The following is a 16231-nucleotide window of genomic DNA, read 5'->3' as shown; positions in this document are numbered from 1 at the left end:
AAAGTTTAATTTGGATACAGCAGAGGACATTTTGTACCCTAAAAAAGCACTTGGTCCATTAATTATTATATCTGGAAACTTGAAAGGTCTCATGAGAACTAGCTTTAGCTTACAAAAGCATTCTACATTTTAGTTATATTATAATGTTGCATTATGGGACATTCAAATGGCATTGAGCAGCAATCTCCCTAGAGAACTTAGAGTAGAGAACAGTAAATGATCATTTTCTGCTGAATTTGTTCACACTCCAACTTATGACTACTGGTCTCTGCATTTTCATTTGGACATTTTACATTTGAATTCCATCATGATGAGGCTGCAATGATGAAAGTCTCATTGAGATGATGCATTGCATTCTTCAAAAAAATCTTTTAATACAAAACACTATTTTACAAAGTTTTTGAGTAAACATACTGAGAATGTTGCAGCATTAAACGTGAGCTGGAGACAGTCCAGTTTGCAGCTCTTTACCTTCCTCTCTCATGTTTCTGCAGCTGTCCACAGTCCAATAAGGAGTAACTCTCAAAAAAAAAAAAAAAGTAGAATGAGGTCAAAGTTTCTGGAGGAAGCGGAGCACCAGGTCTCGCAGTGTGGTACGTAGCGGCTCGTTGTCACAGACGATGTGTGTGCCGTCCTCCTCCAGCTGAATCAGTGTGTCCTCTGCCTGCAGGTGCAGAATGTGCCCATCTGCGGTCTCCTCAACTTTCACCTCTGTGATTCCGTGCTGCAAACAAGGAGGTGAACACTCAGCTTACCAGACATGAAGTGTTTTATTCGTTTCATTTAGCAATTAATTAATTTAGATATCATTTCTATTCAGACACAAAAAGCTGATAAAATAAAAAACACAAAGAGATTTTAAAGTCCAATAAAATAAGTCTTCTTGCAGCAGCAACAAAAATATCGACTTTGTGGGACAGCATCCTATCAAACAACATCCCTAAGTTAATGAGGGAAAAGTGCAAACATTCATTTTAGTTGCTGGCTGCCAAAAACAATCCCCACAGATTGTTCGCAGATTTCACACCTTCTGTAAAGTGACCAGGAAGGCTTCCAGGGCCACAGCTCCACTCAGTAGTGGTTTGGGGGCTAGCATTACTGGGGGCTCTTCTATTACACGCTTCCTCTTCTTGCTGGGGGGCACTGGAGGGGGTTTGGGCACAGACTGGCAATGCAAGAAAAAAAAAAAAAAATGTCAGCTGAGTGAATCATGCAACTTGAATCCTTAAAAATACATATTTTGTGGCACAGCATTTATAAGACAGACACCTGGAGCGTGTGCTTGTTGTCCTTGGAGTGAAGCACTGCAGACACAGTGGCCACAGAGATGCCAGGTGTAATCTCAGAGGGTACCAGGGAACTGGCCAGCTAGAACAGACCAATCAGACTTAGACATGAAAACAGGACATCTGCTTTCTGACAGGAGCTTGAATATTTCCATAATGCATTTCAATCTTTAATTCTGACTGTCTTCATATACCATATGCCCTTGTTTCTTGCAAACACATGAAAATTCAAAACGTGCACTTGCCATCTGTTTCTAGAGGTGCTGATTTAATACTTTAATCAATGTTGTCAGCTGAGTATTAGACTCTTTTAAGCAGATCATTGAAAAATATATTCTCCCTCACTTGAGCTTAAGCTGTTGTGGCTGCTAGGACTCACCTCGGGCAGTATGTAGATGCGTTCGTAGCGCCGTCTGAAGGGCAGGTTAAGAACAGAGCAGCGTCTGTAGGGCATAGGAGGGGGCTGCAGCTCCAGCATGAGGTCAGAGCGGTGGGACTGAGTTGGTGGGGGCTGGGTGTACTGCTCTGGACACACCACATGCAGGGGCTACAGGAGGGAAAGATGAGTGAACCACAATCAACTCCTGATAACTACACTGAAAGAGTCTATTAAGAGCCCATTCAAACGTGGCTTTGAAAATCCAGGCTATCATTTCTGCTCTTTAGGCTAAAGGATTTGTTAATTGAGGATTAAGTTATTTTGTATTGGAGCCATTTCACTGTCTTGACACATCATGGTTATTACACAGTATAAAAAAAGAACTTATGTCCTCATTTTAATCTATTAAACCTAGTCACATGATAGTGGATGAGAGCCTGGGACTGATTGGTTTTATCTCTCATAAATTTCACTCATACATCACAGAATAAAAGTAAAGAAGGAAAATGTCTATAATCATGTCTTATTAGTAGCTATGTGTTTCCCTCTGCAGCAATTAAGAGGGCTGTAATTTGTGCAACATTACTTCTGTAGTCAGTAGTAGCAGTTGGAGCATATCATAGCATAAATTATCTGTCTCTAACTGATTTGTTCAGAAATTCTCCATGACAACCAGATTGTGAACCTTGCTGATTTTGGAATTGTGTTTCATAAACATTAAACAAATACTGTGTGGTATCTTCATCAATGACCTACTCCTAGTTTAATCTAGGCTGTGTGCAGAAAAGAAAGTGAATAAAACGGAGGTAATCAAAGTGTGTGTAAATACTCAATATTGAATGAACAGTTGTGTATATCCCCCTGCTCTGGCATGAATGCAAATCTAACCCTGAGCTGCCTGTTAGCTTGTAATTGCCCTTCTCCTGTTTTACTCACAGGACTGCTACTGGCTCAGTGATTATTTGCTTGTTGCACAATTCGCAACAATTTTTTCTGAGCTACACAATCATGATCATTTATCGATCATTATCTCGCTCTAGGTGCCAATTCTCAAGATTGTCTTTGAAAACGATAATCCCTCAGTCCCAGGAACAAAATTATTTCTTGTCAGTTTAATCCGTATACTGCTTATGTCTCTTACAACACTGTCACTGATAGAGAAAACTGCAACACATCATATTTATGAATGGGATGATAATATAACAGCATACCTGGACCTCCTTAAGCAGCTTCGATACTTGGTGGAAGTTGAGTCGGGTGTCAATGGGGCAGTAAACACACTTCATAGCCAGTGGCTGGTAGGGAGCTAAAGCATCCAGGTAGGAGAAGTCTGGCTCTGGTGATAAGGAAGAAAAGTCACAGGAACTTAAAAAAGCATAGTATTTGTTGAGTAATTAGAGGATGACATCTTCTCATTCACGTCCAGGTTAGGACAGACAAGTGGCCGTGCACATTACCAGTAAAGATGATGGTGTTCAGACTGGATTTGCCCCAAAGCTCCATGAAGTGAACTACGTCCCCAAAGCGCAGAGATGGATGACCAGTGAAAACCACACATGGCTGACGGAACTCGCTACTGAAATCTCCATGAATACTGGGGTAGTGCTTGAGCTTGTTGGTTTGGATGAGCTGAAAAAAAAACATGTAGACTGCTCAAGAGAAGCTTACAATACATTTTTTCGATAATCAATTACCAGCTCAAGAAAGTATAAGAACACAGGAGGCTTGTCTAAAGTTATTTCTCATGAAAATTAACTTGTTGACTCTAACATGTTTAACTGCATAATGTTTTTGATGCAACCTGACTAATTGTGTTTCCTCATTCACTTTCAACTGTACACAGTGGGTTCAATATTTATTTAGTCAGTTCACTGAGAAGCGTCCCTGATCACATTCACACAGTTACACATTCATATTTGGAAGCCACACAGTACAACCAGCCTGAGCTGCTGGTCACTGAGCAACTGGCATTGCAACTGGCATTAAGGGCCTTGCTCTAAGACACCACAGTGGGGTTGATAAGGAGAGGAGGAAGAGCTGCTTTTTTTTTTTTACTTGTCCCACCCAGATCTAATCCTGCCTTTCCAGGCAGCATCCATCCAGCTGAGGCATGCCCAGACATACCCAAACTGTATGAGCTCCAGCTCCCTGAGTGCATGCCTGGACACCCATAAAGTATTTGGTGCAGTTAATTACTAAACTTTAAATTGCAAAAAACGAGAGATTTAAATAAAGCAGCATGTGATGACAACTTTAAGGTGATTTTCATGAGCTAGAGCCATAATTCTGTAATGTACTGTATGTCTATGTGCATTTAAGAACCACTATTTGTGAAATTCATTACTTAGGTAGGAGACAGAGCAGGACTCACCTCTGCATGGGGGAATGGAGGCTCTGGCAGATACACCTTTGTTTGCTTATTGTGACAAAGCCTGAAATTATACAAAATAAATTACACTTCTCATTAGAACATCCCAGCATGATACCTTGAAGCAAAGTTCCTATGGAGAGCATTAGGTAATCAGAATGCACAACTGTTTCAGAAAAGAAATATTAATAATTAGATGCTTGGGTGGAAAATGTGACTTGACTGTATTTATATGTCTGTGTGATATATCAGATTATGTTTCACAGAAACAATATGTTTGTTTGCTGCAGTGAAAGACAGAAAATCTGAATTAATATAACCAGTGAATCAGTATTGCTGCAATCACCTTACTGCTGTTATTGCCCGAGGCTAACAATAAACCACTAGCAAAAACAAAACCATTAGATCAGGGGTCTCGAACTCCAGTCCTTAAAGGCCCACTGTCCTGCTTCTTTTCCACCTATCCCCGCCCTTGCAGTTTCTGACTGGCTGAAAACACCTGATCCAGGTAATCAGCAGTGGGTAGGGTGTAGGATTGTTGTACAACTACTAACTAAGTAGATTGTTGTAGTAGTTGGACAACAAGCAGGACGGTGGCCCTCGAGGACGGGAGTTAGAGACCCCTGATCTAGAGCAAGGGATGTCAAACTCCAGTCCTCGAAGGCCACTGTCCTGTTTGTTTTCCCACTAGCCCTGCCCGTTTTCCCACTAGCCTGCCCTTTCAGCTTCTGATTGGCTGAACACACCTGATCCACGTAATCAAAAGTGTGTAGGGAAGGGATAATTGGAAAACAAGCAGGACAAGGGACCTTGAGGACTTGAGCAGGACAGTACAGTACAATTAAGAAAGTGAATGCATGTTCTGCAAGACACTGAAACCACAATGCATAACAATCTATGTAAATATTTAGGTTATGTGTTTTTTTTACCTGCAAGCAAGACCAGATTTCCAGAAAAAGCATGTTTTGCTAAACAAGTGCTCACCACTCAGCAAAGATCTGTGAGAACTCCAGCGAGCTATTGGCGACTGGTGAGATGAAGTAGAAGGGTGTGGTCCCCAGGTTAGCACTCTCGATGAACTGGTACAGACACTCAAGCAGGTCGTATATAACTCCTGAGGAGTAGCATGGCACGAGTACATTGCCTCCCGCACGAATCGTCATGGCTACAGGTGCCGACAAATAATAAATACTAACATTAAACTGTGACAACACAGACAATACCACTCCTCAATTAATTAAACATTTAATCTATACGTTTCATTTATTTATTCATGACATTATTAAGTGATTCAAAGCATTACCAGAACAGACATTTAACAATATGAAATGCAAATAACTCTCTCCCCATTGCATCTGAACCTACCCAGGTTACTGCAGAATTCTCCCAGCATGCCATCTGGGTTGGCGGTGGGCATCTGGGTGAGGCCTGTCAGAATCAGAACATCACTGTTCTTCAGGGAGCTTTGATCCATAGGCTGGGAGAAGACAAGAGATGCTTTAGATTATAACCAGCAATGAGAGGGAGGTGACATATCTGATCTTTCATTCCGTATCAGTATTCAATATACTCTTTACATTAGCCCCATCTAGTGTGGAGCCTGCAGACCCACCTGTGGATGAGTAGTGAGGAGGGATGAACCTGATACATAGGAAACCTTTTCATGATGTGACTGGATGATCCAGTTGGAGCTGCCTAGTGAGTAGCCAGAGCTTAAGGGGGAAACCTGTACAGCTCCAAATAACTCCTGGAGAAACACAAGTTATCACTATGAGCATATAAAAATGTAGGAAGACAGAAAAAGGACAGATACTACTATTATAGTAGTAGGAACAAGTTGCAATCCTGCATGAATAAACACTTTCTTAAGAGTTTTGAGTAAGAATAAAAGGACTTAGATGTATTATATTTACATTTTATCAGAGTTTCTTAATCAGACAAGTTTCATTATTTTGCAAAGTGCATATGCAAAAATAAATCAAAAATATGTCTCACACTGCAACATTGTTAGATATTAACATAATCTGTGGACTTTTAACTGCAGTTTCATCCTTTAATATTTATCTGATCTGATCTGATTTAGGGAACAATCACATTCACCAATACATCAATAATAGAAGAGATTGATTCAAACACTGTACCAATCTGACAGTGACCAATTCAGACATGCACAACTGTTTCACACATAATCCACCTCAATGCTTAGAGACAGATACTGATGGGCTATATTAATTGAAGCCTGATTTAAGCGGTTTCAGCCTATGTACAGTGTAGGACAAGCAAAGATCTTACCACTTTCTGCGAATAACCAACAAGTTGTACTTTGCTGAGGGCAGAGTTGACCTCCTGCATGTTGTAACATCGCTTCCACGTCCACACCTCCACTGCATCCTTCAGTGGACTTGGCAGAATCCTAAAAAAATATATATATATATATATTGTTTTATTTATATGTATAATAACTTAAAGACATCTGCTGACAAGTAACTAAAAGTCAAATGAAACAGTATGACCAGAATGTACAAATTAAAACCAAAGCAATACGAAGCAAACATTAAGAAAATAATTTGGAATATATAAGATCTACCTCTGTATTTCCTTATTTTTCCAGCAGGTGGCAGACTGGGCTTTGGGAACTCTCTCCATGAAGTTCACCAGCTCCTCCATCAATAGTCTGAGGACAGAAAGAAAATTCTTAAACATCTTTTAGTTGACAACATTTTTAGCAAAGATTACAAAGCTTACAGACATTATTCCTCTAACTTAAAACCAAACAGAAAAAATAAATTCCAGGCTGGATGTGTATCCTCACCTGCCAATCTGCAGAGTGGGCTCTGTGGCATACACCGTTCCTGTAAAGCCAGTGTGCTCAGTGATGTATGGCAGGGCCATCATACAGTGATAGTTTGAAATCAGGATGACATCGATGGTGGACAGATCCAGCAGTTCTCTCTATGGTCAATGTAAAAGTGAAAGATACTTAATTCAGGTTAAATATGTATTATCATTTAAAGTATTTATTTCCCCTATAAATTCAAATTGTCAAGTGTAAAAGTAAAAAATAACGCACGGTAATGTTTATCATAATACTGAATAGAAAGAAAATTAATATTTAGTCTTACTATGCAGATCCATACAAGCCAATATCATTTGAGTGTTGCGTTATGTTACACAGAAGACACACATTTTGTTTTTTTACAGTAAGCATAGTGGTTGGGTTTCCTACCTCGGGAAGACAGAACTCTGGTTGTGAGTCAACAAACACTCTCCCTGCACACTCCTTCAGCTCCTGGACAGATGGGAACAAATAGTTTGAGTACAGCTGTGGACCTTTCACAAAGTAATAAACAAACACAAACTGAAGCTCAATGCTCAGCGAATCAGAAGCACCAAAAACTGCATCTCGTGCCTTCTCCAAGATTACTGCTCCATCCTTAGACACCCAACCAGGCAGCTTGGACAATCTTGAGCTGAGAAAGAAGGAAAAACATAGAAACTAAAAATGTTAAGACAACAACTACAGGTCTTCCTCCCATTAATGGACGACTGAATGAAAAACAGGGCACTACCTGTGATGCCAGTGACTCACCTGTGCACCAGAGGAAGGGGCAAGAAGTTGAGGACAGAGGTGGTGTCCAGCCCACAGTCCAGCATGATGGTGGTGGATTTGAACTTGAGGACATTGCAGGGCAGCGTAGGATGACCAGACAGACAGTACTGCACGAAGGGAAACAGCCCATGAGAAACACACACGACTGTGCCAACAACACAATGCAGCGACAGTAGAAAGAGGGCGGCTGCCAGGCTATAGAAACAAACTGAACCATCAATAACTTCTTAGTTTAAAAGGTTTACATAGCTACGTTAACTGACTTACTATCCCCATTGAATGAATAAGGCCCAAACGATGTTATTAGCTGCTAATTTAACAGAGTTAGCTATAACAAAATGTCTTGTACAGTTAACCAAGACGGCTTTATGGTCAGCTTTGACTAGTTTGACTACTTTAACACTGCGCTCTTTACGGATATGCCACTTAGCTTACTTACCAATTTCATTTTTAACAAAAGCAGCAACTGATCAACAATCCTGGTATTGGACCTTGCTAACGCACCATCCTCTCACTCTGTTGTCTGCCGTTTGTCCTCTACTGCCCCCTACACAGGAGGAGTGTAACTGCACTGCCGCCAAACTTATGAACAGCTCAAATGTGGCAAAAACTGAACAAAACAGCACGTATCTACCCGAAAGACCACGGTGCCTCACAAAATAATAACCCAGCTGTTCATAAATTGTCGATAATAGTTGTCAACAAATCTACATACCGACAGTCTGCAGGGCTCTAACCAGAGCCATATATAGCGCAATTCACCCAGCTTTAAGAAGGGCTTTGGAGAGCTGGAATAGAGATGCTGCTGTGCCTATTCCGGACTACTCTTTATAGTGCATGCACAGGTTATGTGACCTTGTGTTAAGGCTAAAATGGGGAGATTTTTAGACAGCTAGATTCGGTTAACTTAACCCTGTCTATATACTACTCTGGCTTAGCCCCTCCCTTGCTAACGACAATATGGACGTTCCGTCAGTCCGCCCCCACAGTCACTCGGTGCGTTTATCTCGACCCAGTCAAACCAGTTACCTTAAACTAATATATCGTTAGTAACAGTGGCAGCCATCGTGCCTTTGTATCTCCGGTAGGCCCAGTTTTCTTAAATAAAACCAAAATAACTTTTTTGTGGCTAACAGTTAACCAGGACGTAGCTGGTTAGTTACGTAACGTTACTTCAGAAACTTGTGAGGTCGGTCCTGTCTCATGGAGGGCTGGGACAGGTGACTGTCAAGAGGATTCACGGGTGGGTAAGGACAGGTAGGCATTGAAACGCCACCTTTGTTCACCCATTGTTGGTGAATATTTCCTCAACAGCTAAAGCCAGTAGAAAACAACAATGAGATAGTTCATAATGTGTGATATTTAAAATCCTCTGCCTCCAGTCAGTGTCAGCAGTCAGGCGATGCAGAAATATGATTTCCTGTTGTTGGTAGTGGTGGTGGTGGCTGTGGTGGTCAGGTCATATTATCTGAATCATGACTGTCAGTCTTGTTAGGTTGTCAATATTTGATCTCTTTATTTGACAGACCAGAGGAGGTACGTGCTCAGTGTTTTCACTATGGGGAACAACTGCCCTCATCACCTTGGGATCCCTCCAGGAAAGGGGCCCAATCTAGTGGGATGCACCGACTTCATGATGGACCACACCGCACAGGTAGTGTTTGAACCACTTAGCCAGTCATACTTACATCTGTATTTACGCCTAATCAGAAACAAGCTTACTCTGGAACATTAACATTGTTTAATAGTGTGCTACATACAAATAATGAAAAAAGACAGTACATGTTTGTGTGTCTTTGTTGTGGCATTGATTATAGTGAAAGTGATTCGCTGCTGATCCTCAGCACCTTTACATCAGTCAACACCCATTCTTGCAGCAGTGCTGCAGTGACAAGGGTTTCAAACTTCAGCATGACAAAGAGAAAATGTATTCACAGTTGTTTTGTGAACAAGGTATTTGGGACATACTGGCAGCCACAGCTCGATAGAACTTATATTAATGAACCAGTACTTGTTATATTAACTATGTGGTGCTCACCAACAGGGCAGCTTCTTCCAGCTCTACTATCCTTGTCAAGAGACTCAAAATGCAGAAAAACCAGACTGGGTGCCTTGCAGGGAGTATTTTAACGGTCTGGCAGACTTCATAAAAATCAACAGGACTGTCAGTGAAAGAATATTCAACCACCTCTTTGGTAATTTAACCTCAATTAGTTAAAATGTTTTTACAAGTTTATGTTGCTTAAACTGGCTATACCAAGAGTATACAGCTCTTTTTGCATTATTTTTTTTCCTTTATGACAAATGTAATATGCTTTATTGACCCTTCTCAAATACAGCATTACAGATCTTTTTTTCAAAAATGTGTTTAACTCCATCCCAGCAGACTCAGTACGTTATTTTTGTTACAGAAATGTTATCATTGTACAGAAATCCATGGATGACATTTCAAAACAGTTTGCCCTTTTAACGGCATTACCATGCAACAGTAATGTTATTTCACAATAGAGAAAGCAGAAATGATGCCCACTATAATAATACATTACCAAACTGTCAACTCTGAAAGCAATTATTGAAAAAAGTGCAGAAAACAGGACAGCGCTCCAATACATAACTACAGTTTAATAAAGCAAAACATTTCAGGCAGCAGCCATTTTTCAGTGTGCTGACAAGCCAGTGGTCTGCTGCCTGAAGCAATGGTGCTTTACTGGTACAGTGCCCTGTTTTCTGATTTTGTCAGTTTTGACAGTTAATATTCACAGAAATTCATGCATGGGAACCAACAGTTGCATGAAAGGTAGAGAATCAGCAATAGAAAGTCTACATAATTTCTAGTAAAGTGGCTATAATGTACAGAAAGACTGAACTGATGATTTTAAAAGTCTGTGTTTTTAAAATTGGTTTATTCCAGGGTCCTTCAAGATTCCAGCCTACATGGATGCCCCATTTAAATCAGATGGAAAATGTCCTGTAGTTATCTTCTCCCATGGCCTGGGAGCCTTTAGGTAGGTACACACAATATATTTTTTGACCCGGCCATAAAATTTACTTAATATGAACTGGAAGTTTTTCTCATTTACCACATAGTATGAATGGTGTAATTGACATCTCCTTGGTATTTTCTAGGACTTTGTATTCAGCTATCTGTGCAGAACTGGCCTCACAGGGTTTCATTGTGGCGTCTGTGGAACACAGGTATTTCTACGCTATTTCTTATCCACTAGTGTTTTAGCTGATGTGAAATCTTTATGTTAATGCCAGGATTCATTTAATAATAAAAAAAACAAAGGAAACTTCATGCCAAAACTCTAGGTTGACAGTATGTACATTGAACATTTGAAACAAGGCCATGTGTCAGTAGGGTTAACCAAGCAAAAAAACAGAGCAGTCTCCTCTGCAAGCGGCTGTTTATCTGTGTGGTTTGAGTGGAAAGGGTACACAGACAATAGTACGAACCAGGTCATCACATTTCTTTTCAGTATAGAGACAAGAGGAACATATGGAGATGAACATAATGGCCACAGTTGGTCTGTCACTCATGTCGACTTGGTTAAAGGCTGAAGCCACAGAGGGAACATGTGCTAGTGTTGTGACCTGAGGTACGCATGCCTCCAGTAATAAACAGTTACAGTTCACTGCGGTAGTGAGGTGCATGGTACTAGAAACCAGTCCTCCCCAGTTCGTTCACAGTCGGTATGAAGAATGTTAAAAGCCAGTTTCCCTGTGATCTGGTTGTCATGGTTATGAGCTCTAAACAAGGCGTCATAGAGGAAGGCACTGGTATGGTGATGGCTAATAGATGCCAGTGATGGTTATCCAACTTCTCCATATGACTCACAGTGACAAGTGTGATAGCTGTTTTGTGTAATAATGAATCAAATGCAAATTATTGTAGACTGTGTCAGTGACTACATGATATGTCTTAAAAAGGGACAAAGTCCTTCAGATATTCAGTTTATCATACAAGACAAACACATTTAAGAGGCTTTTAACTTTTTGTGAGTGGAAATTACAAACAGATTCAAATAATAACCAAACCTTATTGTTTTTTCTATGCTTTTAAATCCTTACACTTATCCACCGCTGTGTTTTCTCACGCAGAGATCAGTCAGCTTCAGCTACTTATTATTTTCGTGAGAAGACAGAGTCAGAGAAGGCAAATGAGAAAAAGTCTAAAAAATCAGACTCAGCCCAGGACAACTTGGTAAAGGAGTGGATGTACTACAGAACTCTGAAACATGGGGAGAGTGAATTCCCCCTCAGGAATAAGCAGGTAATGGGTGTTTACACAAAAAAATATTAAATCTATGTCCCATGTGTGTCAACATAATGACAGCAGTCACTGTATAAATGTGGAGCTGGAGAAATGGTGGTGCTCTTTTTTTTATAATGTGGGGTTAGAATTGACAGCAGCTGCATTGCATAATGTGAATTTTTCAACCAGGAAGCGATGTGCTACACTGATGATAATATCAAACCACATCCATATTCGTTCAGTCTGTTTAATATTAATATTTTATTATTAATACTAATAATGTCAATTCATCTAATCTGGACAGCCTTTCAGCTGTTTCCTCTCTGTTTAAATGAGTGAGAATGTGGCCATATTCAGTGTGTGCTTTTTCCTTTCCTCCTGGCTTGTGTGACTCTTCCTCGTTACTCCCAGGTGAAACAGAGAGCAGACGAATGCATCCTGGCTCTGAATAAACTCACCGAAATCAACTCGGGGATACCAGTGCAAAATGCTTTGAAAACACAATTTGACTGGACAACACTGGAGGTAACCTTATTATGAACTTTTTTAGGTATTGTCAGAGAGGTCATGAGGGTCATGAGTATGAGCAGAACTGTGGAAATGTAGAAGACAGCTAATACTGTTCCAGAGCGGAGGAAATAACAAACTTAAAAATGAACAAACTTTTCTTTCTTTGCTCTGTTTGAATCTCTTTTAACTAACTAACACAAGTTATTGGGTTGTTCTTGTCCACACTGAAAACATCATTCAAACATTCACAGTGTAGGTTGGAAATACACTCCCAGGTAAGCTTGTGGCTAATGATGTCGTCAAAAGAAAACTGGAGGTAGGGGTTAGAAAACCTGGACTATAAACGCTCACACATCTTGAGCTTGCTATTCACAAGATCCATATACAAGATAATGTCAAAGTGTCTCTGCACTTCAACTTCTGCAGAAGCTCAGCAGAAGTTGGGTGATGCAACAGGACAATGACCCAAACAGCAAACAAACTGCAACAAGTGCTTGTTGTAGGTTATTGCTGCCAGAGCGTTCAACCAGTTATTACGTATAACACTTCACTTTTTTCATCACCCCAAACAGCACTGTAAATATTTAATCTGTATGTTCAGTAAATACTCATAAGGTTATAATTGTGTGTAATTGGTTTAACCTTGTTGTGATTGTCTGTACTTCTTACCAGAGTATTAGTCCATCTTTCAATACTTTCTCTCAGCTTTGAGCTCACTAGTTGAAAACACACACAGAAAGGTGTAATGGATTTATTAAAAAGAGTTCAACAGAACTTCCTGAAGCAGCAAATAGTCCATATAGCTGGGGACTGTATTCAGCCACAGATTTGGCGAGATACTCAGGGCAGCATAATTCCAATAGTGACTCAAAATAAACTAGGGTGTGTTCATTGTGACGTGGGTACGTCAGGGAGTGGAATAATGTGTCTTACTGATGATAATGGAGGAACAATAGAGGAATAATGTGTCAGTTTGGATACCACAGTCAGTACCTGTTGACAAAACTACAGAACAGATACAGACATGAGCTGTGATGTGGTGACAGAACTTGAAGCTGACTGCGTAACATGTCAGAGTAAACCCATATAGTGCTGATCACTCGTTCCTTTCCTCTCATTTTACAGAACTCCATGGACCTGTGCAGGATAGCAGTGATGGGGCATTCATTCGGAGGAGCAACAGTGATTGAAGCTCTTTGTAAAGAGGTTAAATTCAAGTACGTGCATGTACAATAAGACTGTTTTCAATTATCATTTTGCCAATATTAAATTATACAGCAGCCTGGGTTGACATGGAATCTAATAGTTTGAAGTTCAAACTTCTTATGTTAAAAGGAAAACTGTATTTGGTGAAGTAAGGTGTTGAGAAACGCAGCATTTTGGTATCATTACAAAGCTTTGATAAGAACCTTATCTGGAAACTCTTAACTCCCTGCAATCAGGTGTGGCGTAGCGTTGGACACCTGGATGTTTCCTTTACAGGATGAGACGTTTCCTCACATAAAGCAGCCGATCTTCTTCATTAACTCAGAGAAGTTCCAGTGGGCGGGGAACATCAGCCGGATGAAGAAGCTGGACTCCGCTGTTATCCAGAGGAAAATGATCACCATCAGGTACAATGGACAAAACTGAAGTGGCTTTTAAATAGAGCTGGGTTAACATTTAGTGCAGTCACGGCAAATATGTACAAAATCTTTGGATTAAGTAGAGATGTTTTCCCTCATCTGCACTCTCACAGGGGTACAGTCCACCAGAGTTTCCCAGACTTCACCTTCCTGACCGGCAACTGGATTGGCAAGGTGATGAAGCTGAAGGGAGAGATCGACCCAGAGATCGCCATAGACCTGTCCAACAAAGCCACGCTGGCTTTCCTGCAGCGCCATCTTGGTAAGAAGAAAGAGATCACAGTGCCTGCCAGTGATTTTTAGTGTCTCAGGTTTATTTTAAGTCTCATTAGTTAAAGCAGACATACAGACTTAACATTTTGTCAAACCTCTGAATGATGCTAAGCTAACCTTGGATTTTGTAGGTCTTGAGAAGAACTTTAATCAGTGGGACCCTCTGATTGATGGGAAAGACGATAACCTCATTCCAGGAACTAATGTCACTGTGCTTCAGTCTGCCATTTGAACAGCATCAAATACTGAAGAACAACCTCAGCCAACCAGTCTTTCCTTGTTTATGGGATTCAGTGAAACAGTCCCAGAATGTGAAGTCATGCCATTTTACACATTTAAAAAGGGATTAAAAAAGGACACTTTGGAGTAGTGATGGGAAGGAAAGCTAATCTCCATCTCACCCACAGGACGTATTTGTTTTGGACAACTAAAACACCAAATGCAGCAGTGTTGGTTTCATGGGACCTGGATGTTGCATATGAGCAGCTCAACTCTTCTTTTCACTTCTTTACTGTTACCAGCAATTTCTTGAAGTGCTTTTAATCCTGTTCATCTTTGAAAGCCAAGTGAAATAATGTTATTTTATGCACATGCAGTATGTCTCTATGGATATGGGGTCTTCCAACAGAGACGAGCTACTGTACAGGCAGTTGTCAGTTTATTAGGAACTAAAACTAATACAGTATAATGAAGCAGCACTTTAATAAATCCCCCTTAGCACAGGTGATCATATTCAATTTTTATTACATCTGTTTTAGAGACATTGACTCACCTTGATCATGTTGAATCGTATTATGTTAATCTGACCAGTGTTTCTATTATTTTTGGGGTGAGGTTAAATACCAGAAACATCTGTGGATATTGCAGCACTGATCATTAGACTGGCATAGTTTCAGCTTTGTGTACCCAATGAACTGACAACTGAGTGTATTGCTTGCAGTGTTTTTATGTAATGAAAACGAAGATAATCATATCCATGACCTTAATAAATCAGTTAGCTATCACAGTAGACAATGAAATGTTTCAGTACAAAACCACATAGGTACGTCAGCATCACTTTAAGGATTCAAACACTACAGGGCTGCATTAAGAAATCATGTACTTTAACTCATGGTACTGTCTATCCTGGGTCAATGATGTTACAGCTTTCTACTTTATACACTTGCAATCTATCTGCATTTGTACAAAAATCCAATAAAACTGGTTTGTTTACACGTTTTTAATCATCAAAGTGAAGTGGCCTAAGCTTTTTAAGCTCCAATACTGTGAGCTCAGAAGCAGCAGATATCATAAGCTAAAATCCCAGCATTTAAATAACTGTTGTATACACTCCAAAGGTCCACTACCAACAACCTGACATTTGTTAGTCAGGATACAACTGCACTGGACTATAATGTTCTTGTCAGCAAGAGTCATGTTGACACCAGACCTGTATAAAGAAAACTAATAAAGCTGAAGTACAGTACTAACTTTACATAGATAAGGAAAAAATGGTATCTAATTCAAGGGCTTGGACCTGATCTACCAGAATGTTAAGTTCAAATCAAACACAGGGGCAGGAAGAAGGCAAGTGACTCACCTGCATAAATCTGTAATATTTATTGTGCCAACATAGACAGACAGGCATGTATCCACACCAGATACAAAAAACTTACATTCTCAAAAACTAGCATTTAACAACCAATCACAAAAACGTCTTATATTTAAAGAAAAGATTAGTACTCAAAGTTGCCAAGCTATGTGGCTGAAAAAGATTATCTGAAACAACAGTACTCAAGTGAGACTGGGGAAGCACATCAATACTAGCTATTAGTGTACTAATAGCAAACGGCTGTTTGTTTTTTGTTTTGTTTTTTTCTACTAGGAACAATAGAATTAACCAGAAGGTCAAAACATATGGAGGACTTGCTGCATCACCTCAGTAA

At 40.1% G+C, this 16231-nt stretch overlaps 2 protein-coding genes across 6 annotated transcripts; one reads left to right on the top strand and one right to left on the bottom strand.

Annotated features, from left to right (window-relative positions):
* Nucleotides 1-354: 354 nt before the first annotated feature.
* On the bottom strand, nt 355-8242 carry ints9 (integrator complex subunit 9). 2 transcript variants are annotated; one of them, XM_026317970.1, is made up of 17 exons: nt 8083-8242; nt 7623-7750; nt 7443-7503; nt 7260-7322; nt 6846-6985; nt 6621-6707; nt 6326-6446; nt 5646-5780; nt 5399-5510; nt 5018-5198; nt 4037-4097; nt 3123-3294; nt 2877-3001; nt 1666-1833; nt 1270-1368; nt 1028-1165; nt 355-724 (listed from the first exon to the last, which is right to left on the bottom strand). In XM_026317970.1, the coding sequence occupies exons 1-17, from the start codon at nt 8089-8091 to the stop codon at nt 551-553; spliced, it is 1974 nt and encodes a 657-aa protein (XP_026173755.1). In that variant the 5' UTR covers nt 8092-8242; the 3' UTR covers nt 355-550. The 2 variants fall into 2 exon arrangements, with proteins under 2 accessions (XP_026173755.1, XP_026173756.1); XM_026317971.1 differs by lacking the exons at nt 7623-7750; nt 8083-8242 and having other exon boundaries at nt 7424-7503.
* Nucleotides 8243-8598: 356 nt separating this feature from the next.
* On the top strand, nt 8599-15532 carry pla2g7 (phospholipase A2, group VII (platelet-activating factor acetylhydrolase, plasma)). 4 transcript variants are annotated; one of them, XM_026319407.2, is made up of 11 exons: nt 8599-8886; nt 9170-9297; nt 9688-9838; nt 10555-10648; nt 10770-10838; nt 11745-11916; nt 12310-12423; nt 13534-13625; nt 13851-14021; nt 14147-14295; nt 14438-15532. In XM_026319407.2, exons 2-11 carry the CDS (start codon nt 9202-9204, stop codon nt 14536-14538), a joined length of 1209 nt encoding a protein of 402 aa, XP_026175192.1. In that variant the 5' UTR covers nt 8599-8886; nt 9170-9201; the 3' UTR covers nt 14539-15532. The 4 variants fall into 4 exon arrangements, with proteins under 4 accessions (XP_026175192.1, XP_026175193.1, XP_026175191.1 ...); XM_026319408.2 differs by having other exon boundaries at nt 8599-8890; XM_026319406.2 differs by having other exon boundaries at nt 8599-8900.
* Nucleotides 15533-16231: the final 699 nt, after the last annotated feature.

The sequence above is a fragment of the Mastacembelus armatus genome, chromosome 24 (genome assembly GCF_900324485.2).
Source record: "Mastacembelus armatus chromosome 24, fMasArm1.2, whole genome shotgun sequence".
NCBI lineage: Eukaryota > Metazoa > Chordata > Actinopteri > Synbranchiformes > Mastacembelidae > Mastacembelus > Mastacembelus armatus.
The sequence above is the reverse complement of the archived record's forward strand: the minus strand, read 5'-3'. Positions and strand labels throughout refer to the sequence as shown.